We start from the raw sequence: 18,466 nt of genomic DNA, 5'->3' as shown, positions 1-18,466 counted from the left end.
ATACTTTACTAAACATAATTAATAGAGTAATATAAGAACACACAGCTTAAGGTACTACTTCATGTCCATATTATACAGATAGGTGTATGTTATTCAACCCCACACACTAATGTACTGCACATATTGAACACTAAGATATACACAGCTAAAATACTATATACTGTCTATTCATAATAATCTGATTATTAATTTTCTGACTCATTTCTTCATAAGGTTATGGATGGAGTGATCATTCTGCCTTCAATTTTGTCAACTGGTGTGATGGGGAGCCTAACAGTAATGACGAAGACTGTACAGAGATGTATGCCAACAGTGGGCAATGGAATGATGCTGACTGCTCTAATGCTCGAAACTTCATGTGCAAAACTTTAAAAAGTAAACTCTGTCGTCTTATATATCCTTTAATATAGTTCAGTCCTATTTTGTGATATATATTTTACAGTCACCTACAAAAGTCGTCTTTCCCATTGAACCACGAACCCCAAGCTTCAGACTCGTGAACCCGAAGCAGTAGACTTGATTCATTATTATATCCATAAATGCTTTGGATTCATGAGTCAGTATCTTAGGGTTCGTGGTTCAGGAGGAGAAGCGAACTGACTAAGGTATTTTAATGGGTAAACTAAAGACTGCCTCTGACAATATTTTTTTAATGGTTTACTTCAGTTCACCAATCGGCCTCCACCAACCCTCCTCCCATTACTATGCCTGCGACTACTCACCATCCTTCAGGGTGTAAGTAATCATTGTTCATTTCTTTCTCGTTTAGCTGTTATATTTTGCTCCCGGAGTGTTGGGTTGTTTTTTCTCGCCCCATCTGTTATCTTCTCAATTTTCTTTTAAGGTTTATTATGCAATATTCATTCGAGATTATTTTTCAGTGAACATGGTGTAAGTTATATCATGATCAGACTGTCATGTACACTTTCTCAAAATATTATCTGGAAGAAATTGTCTTGAGAAACTATAACGTAACAGAAAGTATTTTGACAACCTTCTGAGACAACAGGAGTCGCAGTGTTCATTCTGAAATTCATCGCCCACCCCAAGTACAGATAGTTTTTGAGTGACTGTACACTGAATGGTTTTGTAGTGATAAGAAGTGACCAAAAGATGACATGGATTATTGTCATATAACATAATAGGCTTCGCTGACACAGTATATATATATATATATATATATATATATATATTGTTATGCCGTCTCTTAATTTACTTTATTAACCAGGTTCTAGGCATAACCAAGCAACAAGAAAGTGAAGTAAATCAAAAGGGAATAAAAATAAATAAAGTAAACCTTTAAGAATTAAATTAAATTAAATATTAACACAATAAAGAGCCTCGTAGGCTGTCACAACAAATTGATTCACTATCGAAACCTTTAAGACACAAATGATACTAAACATCGAAACATCAAAGAACTGCTTAAATATATAGAATAAAAATAAAGCACTGGATTATGTTAACACTACATAAACATATAAAATAACTAACACTTAAATTAACTAACGTGAAACAACACTGAATTACTTAAATGTAACTAAGCAAGCACTGATGGACACATAAGAGACATAAATAGGTACTCACATAGATATACCACATTGGTGGTGCCAGGAACAACACAGAAATAAAATGTAGTATAAATAACAGGTGACAGGTGTCACTCAAAACAACGTGAACTGAATGACAAGGAGGACTGGACTAAACTCCGTCTGCTGGTGGGTCCTATATATAAGGTCGGCTCAAGCCACTCAGTTGAAACATGGGTCGTTAGAGAAATAAAGAATGCTTGTTACAATATTAAATAAAGAAATAGATGGGCTTGAACAAATAATAACAGTTTAAAGCTTAACAGCACAGGGTAAGGTGACTTGATTATATAATAGTAAATATAACACATCATTACAGGAATAATATGGAATAACATGGAAGCATGTTATACAAAAGAAAAAGAAAAATAGGACACATTCGTAACACTCCCCCTCATAAAATAAAATTTTGCTTGCACAAATTTTCATATGACACAAGTGTTCATTCTGTGGGTTTAGATAACAGATCACTAGCATCACAGGCTAGCTTGAAAGGCTTAGAAAAATTTGGGACTCTCAAAATAGGATATGAGCATAATACATTTTCCAAATTTTGAAAAGAATCCTGACACCTTGAAGTCCAACAAAAATATATTACCCTTCTTCAACAAATCAGTAAGGGGTAGTGCCAACTCGGCAAAATTACAAATATATCTGTGGTAATAACCCACACAACCCAAAAATCTACGGACTTGTCGTTTGTTACATGGACCAGGCATCTGAGAAATAGTGTCACACCTTGCTGTGGGAGGAGCAAGTTTCCAACCCAATTACATGTCTCAGTTACAAAAGTTGAGCACAAACAAATTCTGACTTAGCAAAGTTTATAACAAGTCCTACATCTTCTAACTCAGTGAAGAGAGCGTCTAGCTGACATAAATAGTCTGACCAAGTGTCAGAAAAAATTCCAACATCATCTGAATATACTACACAACCAGGCCAATTGGCCGTGACTTGTGACATCAGCCGTTGAAAGGTAGCAGGGGCATTGCAAAGCCCGAAAGGCATAACATAAAATTTATAGGTCTTACCTAATGTCACAAAACTGGAGATGTCTTTAACACGACGGGTCAATGGTACTTGCCAAAACCCTCGAAGGCAATCAATCTTAGAGAGGAACTTGGCGTTCCCGATTGCTTCGATGCAGTCGTCGACTCTTGGTAGAGGGAAGCTGTCCTTGCTGGTGTAGGCGTTGACCTTGTGGAAGTCGATGCAGAATCGAAGAGTGCCGTCCTTCTTCGGTACTAGGGTGACTGGTGAGCACCACTCGCTGGTAGGGAGTCTGCTTGATAGGCTTAACAGAACCAACATCAATATCATGCACCACGGCAGTGGTACAGCCAGGCCTGTCTTGGAAGACAAGAGGATGTTGTTGGATGGCGGCCATCACGTCAGCTCTCTGGTGTCCCGGCAGACGCTGTAGCTTCTCCTGTAACTCCACTGAGTTGGACTGCCAAACCCTGACTGATGACAGGGCGAGTGGACTTGCCCCTTCTTTTTCCTCTTCTTTCTCACCGTCTACCAAGAAAGTGTCAACGGCACACACGGGAACTGGATCATCAGCAACAAATGGGGGTGCTGGGCGTGTGTGGTACAGCTTGACGATGTTGACGTGACAAAAGCGCTGTAGTCGGCGCCTGTCAGGGGTAGAGATAATATAATTCGTGGGGCTTGCCTTCTTCACCACTCTATATGGCCCACTGAACTTCGCATGGAGCGGCTGTCCATGTCTCGGCAAGAGAATGTGTACTTGATCTCCTATTTGGAACTCTGTGTCTGGCACACTTGTCGTACCATGTCTTGGTCTTGGATTGCTATAAGTGGTCTGCGGCAAGGCTCCAACAACTTAGAAACTTCTCTCTAACATCTCCTACCAAACTTAATACATTAATGCTCTCTTCACTATTACCTAACAATCTATCTCTAACTATGTGCAAAGGACCTCTTACTTGATGAGCGAACAGTAGAAGTATGAGAAACAAAATGGATGATATTAGGGCCTTAGCAGTAACTTTCCTAAGAGGTGCAGCATGCAAGTACCTAGTGGAGGTATCAATGACTGTAACTAAATATTCAAACCCACTAGAAGTTTTAGGCAGAGGGCCTACAATGTCACACTGTACTGTTTTAAGGGCTCAGGTACGTGAGGTACTCTTACAAGTGGAAAAGGTGGAATAGCCTAATTGGCTTTGCCTACCTCTTGACAAAAATGACAGTACTTACAATATTTAGTGACATCTCTCCTCATACATGGCCAATAGAACTTTCTGGCCAGCCTGTTGAACGTCTTTCGGACACCTTGATGTGCAGAAAAGCGACCGTCATGGGCCAGAGCTAGAACATGTTGTCTGTAAGTGTGTGGGATAACTATTTGAGTGGCAGACGCCCAGTCCGCGTCTTCCTCTGATAAAGTCGGTGGGAGCCAGCGGCGGCACAAAACACCGTCTTGACTGAAATATCTCGTGGTAGGGCCTGAATCATTGGCCGAATCGGACACCTGGTCAAACAAGAGCCGTAATGAATCGTCTTGCTCTTGCGCGGCTATTAAAGCAACTCTCCCGGTCACAGCATTAACTGCGGAAGAAATGTCTTGGGAAGCAATTGGGTTAGCAAAAAGTCCTTCTAAAGAAAGTGAATCATCTACAACAGGAGTTACATTATGATCATTAGTCATTGACATAGAAAGAGTCACAGCACACAAAGGGAAAACACCGGGCATATCATCTTCAAGTTGTTGCAGCTCTGCGGTAGACTTTGGTCTTTCCCGCAGCACAGGAGGTGGGGTTACGTTCCCCATTTGACCTCTCGCCAAATCGTTACCGAGTATGAGGTCCACCCCAGCAACAGGCAGCTGGTGCACGCAGACTACGTTAGCTATCCCTGAAAAACAAGAAGACTTGACACGTACTAAAACCAAAGGAGCTACACCTTGACCCCAAAGGGATCGCAAAACGACGTATTTGTCAGTCTTCCTCGCCTCAACAACACCCTCTTTGATGAGAGTTTAGAGAGAACCCGAGTCTCTCAAAATAGTGAATGGTGTTTCGACACCATCAACTTCTACCGTGCCTTGTGACAAAAAAGGACGAAAGGTACCAACGTCTGGGTCCTTCGCAAAACTCTCCTGGAAAAGATCAAAGTCTCGTGAGGCGAGAACCGAAACTGCACTCTCTCGTACTTCACCTTTTGTGAAAACCAACCCAATTGGTATGCTGTCAGCCTTACTCAAACCAGCCATCACTCCGACTGGTGACGTATTAGTCTCTTCAGTAATAATCATAGCTGGTTTGCCCGTATTTAGCTGCAGCCTTGTCCAACAAAACTCTGCCTTATGACCTGGCTTTCCACAGTAACTACAAGGGTATGTAGAAAATTTGGACGCCACATTAGATGGTGAACGCGTCCAGCTCCTCCTGTCACGCTCAAAATTACTATTGGTAGTAGTCCCTTGTCTCGCTCTGTGGAGAGAGGGATTAAAAGTCCTTTGAACCTGTGGGGGCATAACATTTTTGTTAGTCCTACCATGCCTTAAAACAAATCCATCAGCATGCTTAGCAGCTTCTTCAATGGTACTAAATTCCCTATCTAACAAGTATAAGATAACCTCTTCGTCGATGGTTCTCAAAAATTCCTCTGTGAGCATTAACTCAATCAGGGAGTCAAAATCACTCACTTCCTTGGAGTGTAACCACTTTGAGAATACCTCTTTTACCCCTAGCAAATTCAAGGTGGGTCTGCTCTGCCTTATTACGGAGGCCACGAAAGCGTTGTCTGTACGCTTCAGGAACAAGGGCATAAGCCTTTAAAACTTCCTCCTTAATACATAAATAATCCTTAGCGTCACTGTCTGTAAGAGACGAAAAAACACACAAGGCCTTACCTGTAAACGCCTGCTGAAGCAAAATGGGCCAAAACTCTATAGGCCACTTTAAAGTGGTAGCAAGTCTCTCGAAAGCAATGAAAAACTCATCAACTGTTTCCTCTGAAAACGTGGGCATTAGCCTAGCAGCACGTGCTGGATCGAAATGAGAAAAACTAGATCTGGGGGTGAGGCCATCGGTGTCAGAAGGGTTACTCTGACCGAGCTGTATACGCACTTACGCAGTCGCACGTTTTCTGAATCTACTTCTTTCGCTTTAGCCTCAGCTACTTTTGCTTTAGCTTCAGCTTCCGCCTGACGTATCCCAACTCTTTTTGCTATAGCTTCAGTTTCTTCCTGACGTATTCCAACATCTTTTGCTATAGCTTCAGCTTCCGCCTGATGTATTCCAACTTCTTTCAATTTTATTTGTGACTCAAGAAGGCGTAATTCATCATTCACTGAACGTGACTCAGCTATGTTAACTTGACTAGCTTCACCGTGGTCTTCTCTTAAGCCAACATCAAACACTATCTCCAAACATGATGGCTAGTTAAGAAATAATAAAAACAAAACAAAAAGAATATCACAAGTGTCAAAAGGTCGTTAGTGAATCCTGGCAAGGTCGCCAAAACTGTTACCCAGTCTCTTAATTTACTTTAATAACCAGGTTCTAGGCATAACCAAACAACAAGAAAGTGAAGTAAATCAAAAGGGAATAAAAATAAATAAAGTAAACCTTTAAGAATTGAATTAAATTAAATATTAACACAATAAAGAGCCTCGTAGGCTGTCACAACAAATTGATTCATTTCGAAACCTTTAAGACACAAATGATACTAAACATCGAAATATCAAAGAACCCTTAAAATATATAGAATAAAAATAAAGCACTGGATTACGTTAACACTACATAAACATATAAAATAACTAACACTGAAATTAATTAACGTGAAACAACACTGAATTACTAAAATATAACTAAGCAAGCACTGATGGACACATAAGAGACATAAATAGGTACTCACCTAGATATACCACATTGGTGGTGACAGGAACAACACAGAAATAAAATGTAGTATAAATAACAGGTGACAGGTGTCACTCAAAACAACGTGAACTGAATGACAAGGAGGACTGGGCTAAACTCCGTCTGCTGGTGGGTCCTATATATAAGGTAGGCTCCAGCCACGCAGTTGAAACATGGGTCGTTTAACGATGCAGACGGTCGTTAGAGAAACAAACAATGCTTGTTACAATATTAAATAAAGAAATAAGATGGGCTTGAACAAATAATAACAGTTAAAACCTTAACAGCACAGGGTAAGGTGACTAGATTATATAATAGTAAATATAACACATCATTACAGGAATAATATGGAACAACATGGAAGCATATTATATAAAAAAAAATAGAAAAATACGACACGGTCGTAACATTATATATATATATATATATATATATATATATATATATATATATATATATATATATATATATATATATATATATATATATATATATATATATATACCCAGTAATACCCCTCTTAACGCGGTTTAGCTTAACGAGATTTCGCATATAAGCGGTGCCAGAACCGAACTTTCACTTAACGCGGTTCATCTACCCATATATGCAGTGAAGTATAATTTTTTTTATTTAGCTCATAAAATTCATATAAATTACCCGGCCAGAATATAATTTACATTGCTGGAATTCTTACAATATGATGATCATTTTGAATATAAACATCATAGATTTTGCATTAGACATACAAATTTTAGATATAATGTTTACTCTGAGTAAATATGTTATCTTTTGTGCAAAATATATGACATTTATATTCAAAATATTCCTGGTCTTACAAGGAATCCAGCAATGTCAATTATATTATCCTAACTTTAGTTTGAGGTATTATTTATTACTAAAAAGGTAAATATTCTGGTTTTCCCACACATCTGGTACAGGGGGAGGGACCGACCGACCATCTGTTACAGTGTGAAGAATATTTTTTTTTTTTTATTAACTGAAGATATTTGTTTTAGCTCATAAAATTCATACAAATTACCCGGCCAGAATATAATTTACATTGCTGGAATTCTTACAATTTGATGATCATTTTGAATATAAACATCATAGATTTTGCATTAGACATACAAATTTTAGATATAATGTTACTCTGAGTAAATATGTTATCTTTTGTGCAAAATATATGACATTTATATTCAAAATATTCCTGGTCTTACAAGGAATCCAGCAATGTCAATTATATTATCCTAACTTTAGTTTGAGGTATTATTTATAAAAATCCAGTGGTTTTCTCCCCAAAATTTCTCAGAGAGGGAAGAGCCAGCAGTGCAGTGTGAGAAGAGGGGGAGGGAGTTGAGTCCATTATTTGAATGGACATTAACTTGGCGACTGTATTTCTCTATTTCTCCTAAGTATTAATTGTGTGCATGTACCATCATAAAATTAAGATCTTATTTTTACTAGAACATAGGTATTGTGTCCGAAAAAGTAGAGTTTGGGGGTCGGGCCAGTCTCTATTGGAATTAATCCCATATGTTCTGTTGTTCACTTAATGCGGTTTTCACTTAACACTGTACCCTGTGGGTTCAATTGACCGCGTTAAGCGGGGTACTACGTATATATATATATATATATATATATATATATATATATATATATATATATATATATATATATATATATATATATATATATATATATATATTTATATATATATATATATATTTATATATATATATATATATATATATATATATATATATACAGTATATATATATATATATATATATATATATATATATATATATATATATATATATATATATATATATTGTATACAGTAAAATCTCGATGATACGAGGAGATACGTTCCTTGGAGTCTGCTCGTATAGCGAAAATTCTTATAACAGAGGGAATAATTCATGAGTTAAATAGGGATGTCTTCCCGAGCACCTACAACAATGGCAGGGCAAATATTGGATATTGTTCATCTCGCTTATGCATATCAATTATCTATTTCTTTTTTCGAGGAAGGAATAGGTGCACGTGTACTCATAAAAATGGAGTGGTGGTTGAATTTGTTGAATGCTTAGGAGACATGACTAGTACTAAACTAGAACATAAGAACATAATAATGGAGGAAACTGCAGCGGGCCTATTGACCCATACTGGGCAGTCCCGTTTATACCCAACCCCTATTGTTCATATAAGCATCCAACCTATGTTTGAAGCCATCCAGCGTATTCGAGTTAATGATGATATTTGGTAACTTGTTCCATTCATCCACAACTCTGTTTCCAAACCAATGTTTACCTATTTCACCCCTAAATCTAAATTTGTCTAATTTAAAATCATTGTTACTAGTTTGCTCCTGGTTGGATAGTTTGAGTGCCTTTGTAATGTCCCCTTTGTTTAACCCTGACTTCCATTTATACACCTCTATCATGTCGCCCCTCACTCTACGTCTCTCGAGGGAGTGCAAATTAAGATGCTTTAACCTGTCTCTGTATTCAAGGTTCCTAATGCCCGGGAATAGTCTTGTCATTCTCCTCTGGATTCTTTCCAAGGATTCTATATCCATTCTGTAATACGGTGACCAGAACTGAACTGTGTAATCCAGGTGAGGTCTCACAAGCTCTAGATATAATTTTAAGATGACCTCGCTAGTTTTGTAACTATCACTCCTTTGTATGAACCCAAGTACTTTATTAGCCTTGTTACGAGCAAAAACACATTGTTTACTTGGGTTAAGATTCCTACTTATCATTACTCCTAAATCTCTCTCGCAGTCGGATTCCACAATGGCATCGTTGTTCATCTGGTAACTGGTTTCCCTGTTTACATCTCCTATACTGAGTACTTTACATTTGTCCACATTGAATTTCATCTGCCATTTTTCAGATCATTCGAAAAATTTGTTTAGATCTTCCTGTAGTTTTGCAGAGTATTCGTCAGATTTAATTACACATCCTATTTTAATGTCATCAGCAAATTTACTTATGTTGCTGTCTATGCAGATATCTATGTCGTTTATGTATATAATGAATAGTAATGGTCCAAGTACTGAGCCTTGGGGAACTCCACTTGTGACGTTGCTCCAATGCGATTTAGTGCCGTTTATGCTCACTCGCTGTTTCCTGTCCCGTAACCACCCCTAATCCATTTAAGGATATTACATTTGATGCCATGCGCTTCTACCTTTCTAATTAGTCTTTCGTGGGGGACTCAGTCGAAGGCTTTGCTAAATTCGAGATATACTACATCATAATTGTGCCCCTCGTCCACCGATTCGAAAACTGATGAAAAGAATGTTAATAGATTAGTTAGACATGAACGCCCGCTTGTGAAGCCATGTTGGGAATCATTGATCAACTTGTGCTTCTCCAGGTGGTTTCGAATAGAGTTTGAAATAATTGATTCAAGTAATTTACCTACTATTGATGTTAGACTGATTGGGCGGTAGTTAGAGGATAGTGATCTATCCCCCTTCTTGAAAATCGGTATTACATCCGCTTTCCTCCAGGATTCTGGTACTACACCTGTTTTTAATGACATGTTAAACAACTTTGCTAAGGGCATACTAAGCTCTTCCTTACATTCCTTTAATACTCTTGCAAATATCTCATCGGGACCAGGTGACTTATTAGGCTTCAGTTTGTCTATTTGCTTATTAACATCGTTACTAGTCACTACTATCTCGCTTAATTTGTTTTCTTCACTATCTCTGAATAGAGTCGGTACCTAGGGTATCATGTTTAAATTTTCGGTGATGAAAACTGTTGAAAAATATTTATTCAGATTATTGCTTATTTCTCCGTTGTTATCAGTTAGCTCGCTGGTATCTGAACAAATTGGTCCAATCTTATCTCGTGTTTTAGTTTGATACATTTGGTAGAATCCTTTGGGGTTTGTTTTCGCCTACCCTGCTATCTTCAGTTCATAATTCCTCTTCGCTTTCTTATCTCGGTCTTAGCCCTACCGGCCAATACCTTATAATATTCCCGGAGGTAAATTTTGCCACAATTTATCCTTCTACCTATAGCCTTCCTTTGGCCAATAATGTTCTTTAAATAATTATTTATCCATTTAGGGTCATTTTTGTCTGATCTGAGTTTTTTGTATGGTATGTTCTGCCTTTGTGCATTAAGTAACTCAATATTTGAATTGTCGTGGAACTCGGCAATGTCAGATCTTGTTATCAGGTCGGTGTCATCTGTCAGGTTCACACCCAAGCGCGACACCCCCTCTCTCAGCTGCCTCTTTAAACTATCAAAGTCTGCCCTTCTGAAATCTGGGACTTTAATGGAATTCCCTTTACGTCTGACCTGAAAATCTAACTGGAATTTAATTTCTTTGTGATCTCTGTTTGCAAGTTCGTTCCCTACCTCGACATTGCTAATGAGGTTTTCTCTCTTCGACAGAACTAAATCGAGTATATTATTACCCCGGGTGGGTTCGGTTATATGTTGACTTAGGAAACAGTCCTGGATCGTTTCGAGGAAATCCTCTGATACTGAGTTACTCGTAAGGTCAGTCCAATCTATTTGGTCAAGGTTAAAATCGCCTACTATACAGACTTTGTTGTGTATGGAAGCCCTGCGCATTTCATCCCACATAAGTCTCTCATTAACTCTTTCAAGAGTGGGAGGTCTATATATTACTCCTATGATTAATTTTTCCCTACCGTCGAATAATTCTATCCAAAATGTTTCTGTAATGCTCTCAGTTTTTATTTCCTTATTTATTTCGCACTTCAGATTATCCCTGACATAGATGGCTACTCCACCTCCTTTCCTGGATTGCCTATCGGTATGGAGCAATTTGTAATCCGCAATTTGGTATTCGACAGGTAACTCACGTGAGTCTAGGTTGATCCATGTTTCAGTGAATGCTATTATATCGATTTTTTCGGTACATACCAAGGCCCTAATATCATCCATTTTGTTTCTCATACTTCTTCTGTTCGCGTAGTAGACATTTAAGTTAGTCTTGTTCTGAGTCCTCCCTTTACCGTGTTTAGGTTTAAACTTCCTGTCTAATTTAGTTTTGTCATCATTCCTAACACTATTTCCCTGTAATCTTTCACTTTGTTTACCTGCTCTCCTCCACCCCCTAGCAGTTTAAAGACTTCGATATCTTTTGAACTGCCCCCTCTAGAGACCCAGCCTGAGTTGCCACCCCATCCCGAGACAGGTGTACCCCATGCCTAGCATAAAGGTCCCTTCTGCCGTAGAAGTTGTCCCAGTTGTCAATGAATGGGACTGATATTGACTTGCAATATCCGTCAAGACGGCCGTTGACACCAACTGCCCTTGACAACCATTCATTGCTAACTCTCCTTCTAGACAGGACACCACATATGATAGGGATCCATTCCCTTAGTCCTAATACGATCTATAGCTGTCTTTAACTTATCAAGAAGCTCTTCACTCCTACACCGGCCAATATCATTGCCTCCTGCACTGAGGCTGATAATGGGTTTGTTCCCATTACCAGACAAGATATTGTCCATCCTGTCAACTATATCCCCCACCCTAGCCCCTGGCAAACACACCCTCATCCTATTTTAATTTTTCCACAAAAGGCTCTGTCCAAGTACCTTACCTGTGAGTCACCAACAATTAAAGTTTTTATACCTTCCTTGTCAGCCCTGTCCCTGACTCTACTAACGTCCAATTCGTCTATTAAGGGACTGAACGAATTGGTACACTTAGCTGTTGTTGTCGTATCCTTGGTGTGTTTCTTCACCACCAGTTTGGTCGTCCCTTTCCTCACAACCTTCCATTCACGAGAGTTATCGTCATTCACCGGCTTTCCTTGTCTCTTTTCTTCCTTCATCCTTGCTATCTCTTCCTCTAATTTAAAGTTTTCTAACTCTAATTTCAGTTTTTTTTCCCTTGGTACTCTCTAACTCGGCCCACAGAAGGGCGTAACCCCGTTCACCAGTAGCACTAGCCATATTTGATAATTATCCCCGGGAGCAGAGCTAAGCAGCAGTAACCTTTCCTCTAGTGAGGTCAGAACGGTTTGGGATGCTTTTAAAACAATAAGCAAGTTCCAAAGTATGGCAGTGTAATTCTTAGGCAGCACAGTACACAGTATACAGTAGAGATGACACTAAATAAATGAGATCCAGCAAGAGCGGATAAACTCGGATAGCAGATTCAAACACTGAGAAGGGAGAGGATGGCTGGGGAAGGACGGTAGGGATGTAGGGGAGGGGTGTGCAGCCTGGCTGAGTGGCCCACAAACACATCTCTGCTCATCTATGTCACGAGATGACGAGAGACGCCACAGACCACATCGCTGCTTGTTCCTCCTACTCTACTGGGTAAACAGAGCAAAGAGCATTTTAGGCCCGTGGGCGCTGGTTGACTGGAAGGTGGGAAGCAAACAGTTGTCAATTGTTGTTTGTGGGAATATTTCATTCACTCTAGTAATGATACAGTTCAATGTTTCTTTTTATATTATCATAGGTAAATGCATGGTTTATATAATTTCTTTATCACTTTATCACCGTTTTCAAATTAGACTACAAGCTATGTAGTTCTCCCATACGTATTTCGATCATACGCCTTGCAATGGGTGTGGGTAAGAGGAGTGACTCATGTGACCATGGAGGTATAAAGGGTGGAGACGGCATGCGCGTCCAGGAGAGCTGCTGCTGCCTCCAACTTAAAACCCAAAATAACGCAAGCGGTGTTTAGCCACGTCACCTTTCTTTCCTTCTAAAATTCACTTCAATCCTCCCTTTATCCTTCCCCTGAACCTCCTTCCCCCCTGTCACTAGCATTTAAGTCAAGCCAAGTCATGGGCGCGTCCCAGCACTGTCCCAGCACTGTCAGCCTTGTCAGGTGAAGCTAATCGTCCCCTGCGTCGCCATCTTTGTGTAGGTTGGTCACGAGCCAGGAGGCTGAGTGACTCTCATTGACACTGGTTTGCACTGTTTACACTCATCCATAGCATCCCTGTATGATTAACTGAAACTATTATTTCATTTTAAACCATTTATTATATACTATAGTACAATAAAACTACATTTCAATGAACAACACTAATCATTTGCATCAATTATCCTTATCATGGCACGAACCTGGTACCCTGAGCACAGGGGGTTTTCTGTGCATTTTTACCTTGCAGACTGATCCGCTGAACAACATTAACTTAATCATGCTAGTTCTACTTTTGACAACTTTGAGAGATACTGTTCGTGCTGTGAACTGTTTGCCTGCATATGTGTATCTCCCCTGTAGATGGGTCTCAGCTACTTTGATTAACAATACAAGATGATTGTTGAGAGGATCACTTTCTGACATGTGTATTGCTAGGCCTGGGAATATAGTTTTGTTCAGGAATTCTGACTATACAAAAAATTAAATTTTGTGGCAATCATATGTTGACAGTTTTGCGTAGGGTGTATTTTACTGAAAAGCAATATCTTTTCTTTGAATATCTTTTTTGCATAAGCAACATATAGCAATGACATCTTTAGTTGGAAATGAATGATTCCCTTTGGTTTTCGTTGTGATTAATGCATGAGCTTCACTACAACATGCTTCACACTTCAGAGATTTCTTAAGTTTCACAGAAACAAACCAGCAAAATATGCAACTATTTTCTCATCACAAGGAGAGACCACACTAGATGAAACTAAGTTAACATTTCATCCATCACCAAAGAAAAAATATTACCAGAAGTTTTGTCTGTGGATTTCTTGACCTTCTGCTTGAGTGCACTGAATGATGCCTCGGTAAATCCGGGTTTCACTTCTACTGTATTGTACCATTTTTCCAGCGTTCGTGGATGCGGCAGACAAGTATCAATAGTTGTTCTTATGAATATTTATGCGTGTGGAGAGTAAAAGTTCAAAGTGAGAGCAAAACTTCTCAAAGCAGGGGCATATAGAGCAAGTACTGGCTTATCGCTCTTCTAAGCAATCTGTCTTTTCACAAGGTCAGTCACTCTACCAGCACAGGATTCTAAAATAGTCAGCCTGTCTTCACTCACTGTTTTTTTCTTTTAATACACTAATCACAGAACACAAGTCGTCATTTTTCTTTTTTCAGTCGTCGTGTTTTCTGTTGCCAAAGTTGTATTTTTTCTTAGACTTCACAATTTTTCCTCTAATTTCCTTTTCATCACTTTCGATGGAGAATTTTTTAAATTAGCTTCTAGGTGATTTTCTGCTACAGTAAGAGTGGAAGCTGCAGCTTCAGGTGGAGAAGGCTCACAAACAGTCCGAGTTTTGGGGCGCTTCCTATTATTTGTCTTTTTCTGTAGGTGAGCAGGGAAAACCTCATATATACTAGGAACAGCAAATTTTCGTAATCTGAAGCAAGACAGAGAAGTCCTGTCAAAATCTTCAGGGGCAAAATGCTTAGAGCAGAGATGCGCTTGTTTGCCTGGTGTGTTGTTGTCTCTTCGTGGAGCCAAAACCCATTTTTCCCTTCTGCTGAATTAGTAATGAGCATGTTGAAAGTATGTGGGCCGTAAGGAAAGCAAGCTTGACCTGACCTGAAGGCAGCAGCCTACAGTTAGGTCGCTGGCTTCAATCTGTCAGGCTGATGCCGCCTCCACCCTTTATACCTCCACGAATGTGACTGTTAGTTAGCGCATCGTCAGCACTTAACTCTCCTCCCTCCCTGCTGTTACTGTTATTACTAGTGTTTACTGATAAAATAATGCTTAATAGTGGTTTATCATGGCATTGTAGCCAAGTTAGACTCTTCACAGCAACTACCAGGCTACTGGGCCAAGTTATGAGGTTGTATGGTTGTTTTTCAACTCGTATTTTTAGGTAGATATACGTAACTTTCTTCATTTATTTTTACTCGTTTACATGCACACACCATCCTAAATACATATTGTGGAAAATGTAAAAGAAATAATTGTCCTAAGGGCACACCTGTACTCTAATGTACTGAGTTAATTGCTACATTTTTTAAGTCTAGTGCAAACTATGGGATATTTATATTCAAATTAATCACTATCTTACAAGAATTCCAGCAATGTAAGTTATATTCTTCCAAGTCAATTCAGTGACATTTTTTAAGCGAAAAACTTAAACTCCCTCTATTTGACTGATAGTTTCAGGCTTAAAGTTTTTATTTTAATAAAATGTCAAAACTAAGCAGAATTTAACTTGCATTCCTGGAATCCTTGCAAGATATCAAATAATTTGAGCATAAAGTTAGGAATACTGTACAGATGCCGTAGATACTTCACTCCTGAGCAGTTGATTCAAGTTTATAAGGGATTTATTCGTCCTAACATGGAGTACTGCTCTCATATCTGGGGTGGCTCTTCTTCTGTCCAACTGTTAGATAGGGTGGAATCAAAGGCATTTTGTCTTATTAACTCTCCTCCTTTAGTTGACAAACTTTCTTCCCATTCTCTTCGCTGCAATGTTGCTTCACTCTCTCTCTTTTACAGGTACTTTAACGGGCAATGTTCGGTGGATTTAGCATCCTACGTACCGCCGGCAAGGCCGTGGGCTCGTAACACACGTCTTGCTCGCGGTGCCCACCATTTCTCTGTGGATGTCGGTCACACAAGAATAATCTCGTATAAAGAATGCTCATATAACGAGATACCCCTGTACAGTATATATATATATTTTTTTCAATGAACCATTTCTCTTTTTATGTCGACAAGACAAAGTAAACATCACAACTTTTTTTACTACCTCACTGAAAATACATCTCCAGTACTGTACACTTGTCTCCAAAAGGTACCATTGTGGAACGTTGTCAAAATCCCTCGTCCGTTGTATTATATGGTGGCACACAGAATCGTAAAGATACTTTTTAGAGCAAGTACAGTCGACTACCAAAATCCATTTATCCCTACCTTTGAACCACGAACCCTGAATCTCGGGTTTCATGGGAAGAGGCGAATGGACTTTACTAAGTTAACTGTACCTCATTTTCTAATCCACTATGATGGAAAGTTTAAAATATTTAGTGTCTACTTCTTTTAACTTATTATCTCTCCACAGGGAAGTCTAGCTCTCTGAGTGCTGGAGGCATCATTGGCATCATCATAGCCACACTGTTGGTGACCTCTGTTATTGGATACGTTGGTTATAGTCATGTTCAGAAGAAACCCGAGCCTATGAGAAATGGTGGCACTTATAGCTTTGACAATGCTCTCTATTCCGCAAGTAAGTGTATACAATATATTGACTTTTAATAGTATTTTTACTTTGATTATACTACTGTATTACTCTTACTTGTATTTTCTTAGCCTGAGTTTGATCAGTTAGGTCTGCGGTATCGTTTTTTTAATTGATTTCAGTACTCATTTTTATGTTATTTACACTGGCTTTGCTTGTATTGATGAAGTAACTTTGGTCCCACAGAAGATGACAATAGCAAGGTAGAGGTGAAGAGAGCACAGGATACAAGCCTTGACTTCGAAGCTGACTGTGGTGATACAGATGCTTAAATGCCACACAGTACAACACAACCGTAATGTTTGGAAAATGACCTGTGTAAACACGATCAAGAAAGTATCTCTGCACATTGGGTCCGATGATTCCCTAAATGATCAATACAGTATAACCTCCATATAACGGACTTCTCTTTCCGTATAAGCCGTGAGATGAGGGTTTCACTTCTAACAGACTTTTGATATAACGGACTTTCATCTCTAAACAGTATAATTCATTAGATGGAGGTTTCACATCTAATGGACCCTCGATATAACAGACTTTCCTCTCTACATAGTCCGTTAAATAGAGGTTTCACTGTACACGTATGCCACACTGTAACCACCAACATGAGCCACGCTACATAATGTAACCACCAACATGAGCCACGCTACACACTGTAACCACCAACATGAGCCACGCTACACACTGTAACCACCAACATGAGCCATGCTACACAATATTGGCAAGATTAATCTATTTTCTTCTCAATGTGCATAAAATATCAATACTTACTACGGATAAAACAGGAAATATTGCTAACAAGTGATACTGCATATGGTATTTTGTAATATCCATCGTCTGTGGTGTAAGATTGTTTCACACAAATGTAGACATACTTTTTTTTATCATGTGTGCATGATAAAAAAGGCGGCACGAACATTTCAACAGTTGAAGCAAATATATTGTTTAAAAAAAATAGTTCAATACTTAAAACAGTGAACCAGTGACAGATTTAGTGGGAGTTTCATGTATTTCTCAGCAGAAATTACTAAAAAATTACAGCTGGGTCACCTTTTGGTAGTGATCATGTTCTTGAATGTAAACCATGTATCATCAAAGAACAAACTAGGGGTAATGGAGGAAATAGGGTTGTGAACTTAACCATTAAAATTCGCCTCCCTATTTTGCCAAATTGTGTATTTAATTGACGTGTTCGTGCAGTGTTTTTCTCCAGTTTACTTTCTTGTGAAAGTTTATGCAGAACATTAAATAAAGGTTATTTTACTGAAAAAAGTTTTTTTAAGATCACGAATAAGCTTGATCCAATTATGAGATGATGGTGACAAGTTGATAGTGATGTTAATGGTGACAAGTTGATAGTGATGTTAATGGTGACAAGTTGATAGTGATGATGGTGATGGGATGGTTGAGAAAATCACGTGGGAGACTGTAGATTAAAACTTGTGAAGAAGCTTGTGAGTTTAGTTTGTGTCACCTTGTTTTATTGAAGTCCTTTGTAAATATTGCATTATGGAGTCATAGTAATCTGAATTTCTTGATGCCTGATTAACTTTAAAGAAATTATGAGTAATAATGTCATCAGCCAAATTAATGACCTTCAAATTAGCAGTAAGTTGAGGTCTTGTAGCAACTCCATCCTCACTCCTTACTCCTCACTATTTGCTGCTCCACGTATACTACTTTCCATAAACATGTAACCAGACAAGCTATTTGGTGACTCAATATTTCCGTTATTAAAAATAAGAAAGAAAGCCCCATCCCCTGTACAGTTATTATTGAGGGAACTAAAACATTTACCACAAACAATGAACATC

At 38.7% G+C, this 18,466-nt stretch overlaps 1 protein-coding gene across 3 annotated transcripts in view; it reads left to right on the top strand.

Annotated features, from left to right (window-relative positions):
• The window catches only part of LOC121867262 (macrophage mannose receptor 1-like), an 82,103-nt gene extending 64,179 nt beyond the window's left edge, over positions 1–17,924 (top strand). For all 3 annotated transcript variants that reach the window (XM_042367127.1, XM_042367125.1, XM_042367128.1), the window contains 4 exons: positions 214–375; positions 667–735; positions 16,476–16,640; positions 16,839–17,924. In XM_042367127.1, coding sequence (XP_042223061.1) covers positions 214–375; positions 667–735; positions 16,476–16,640; positions 16,839–16,924 — 482 coding nt within the window. In that variant the 3' untranslated portion in view covers positions 16,925–17,924. The remainder of the gene's footprint in view (positions 1–213; positions 376–666; positions 736–16,475; positions 16,641–16,838) is intronic.
• Positions 17,925–18,466: the final 542 nt, after the last annotated feature.

This window comes from Homarus americanus, unplaced genomic scaffold, assembly GCF_018991925.1.
Source record: "Homarus americanus isolate GMGI-L3 unplaced genomic scaffold, GMGI_Hamer_2.0 scaffold6317, whole genome shotgun sequence".
Taxonomy (NCBI): Eukaryota; Metazoa; Arthropoda; class Malacostraca; order Decapoda; family Nephropidae; genus Homarus; species Homarus americanus.
The sequence above is the reverse complement of the archived record's forward strand: the minus strand, read 5'-3'. Positions and strand labels throughout refer to the sequence as shown.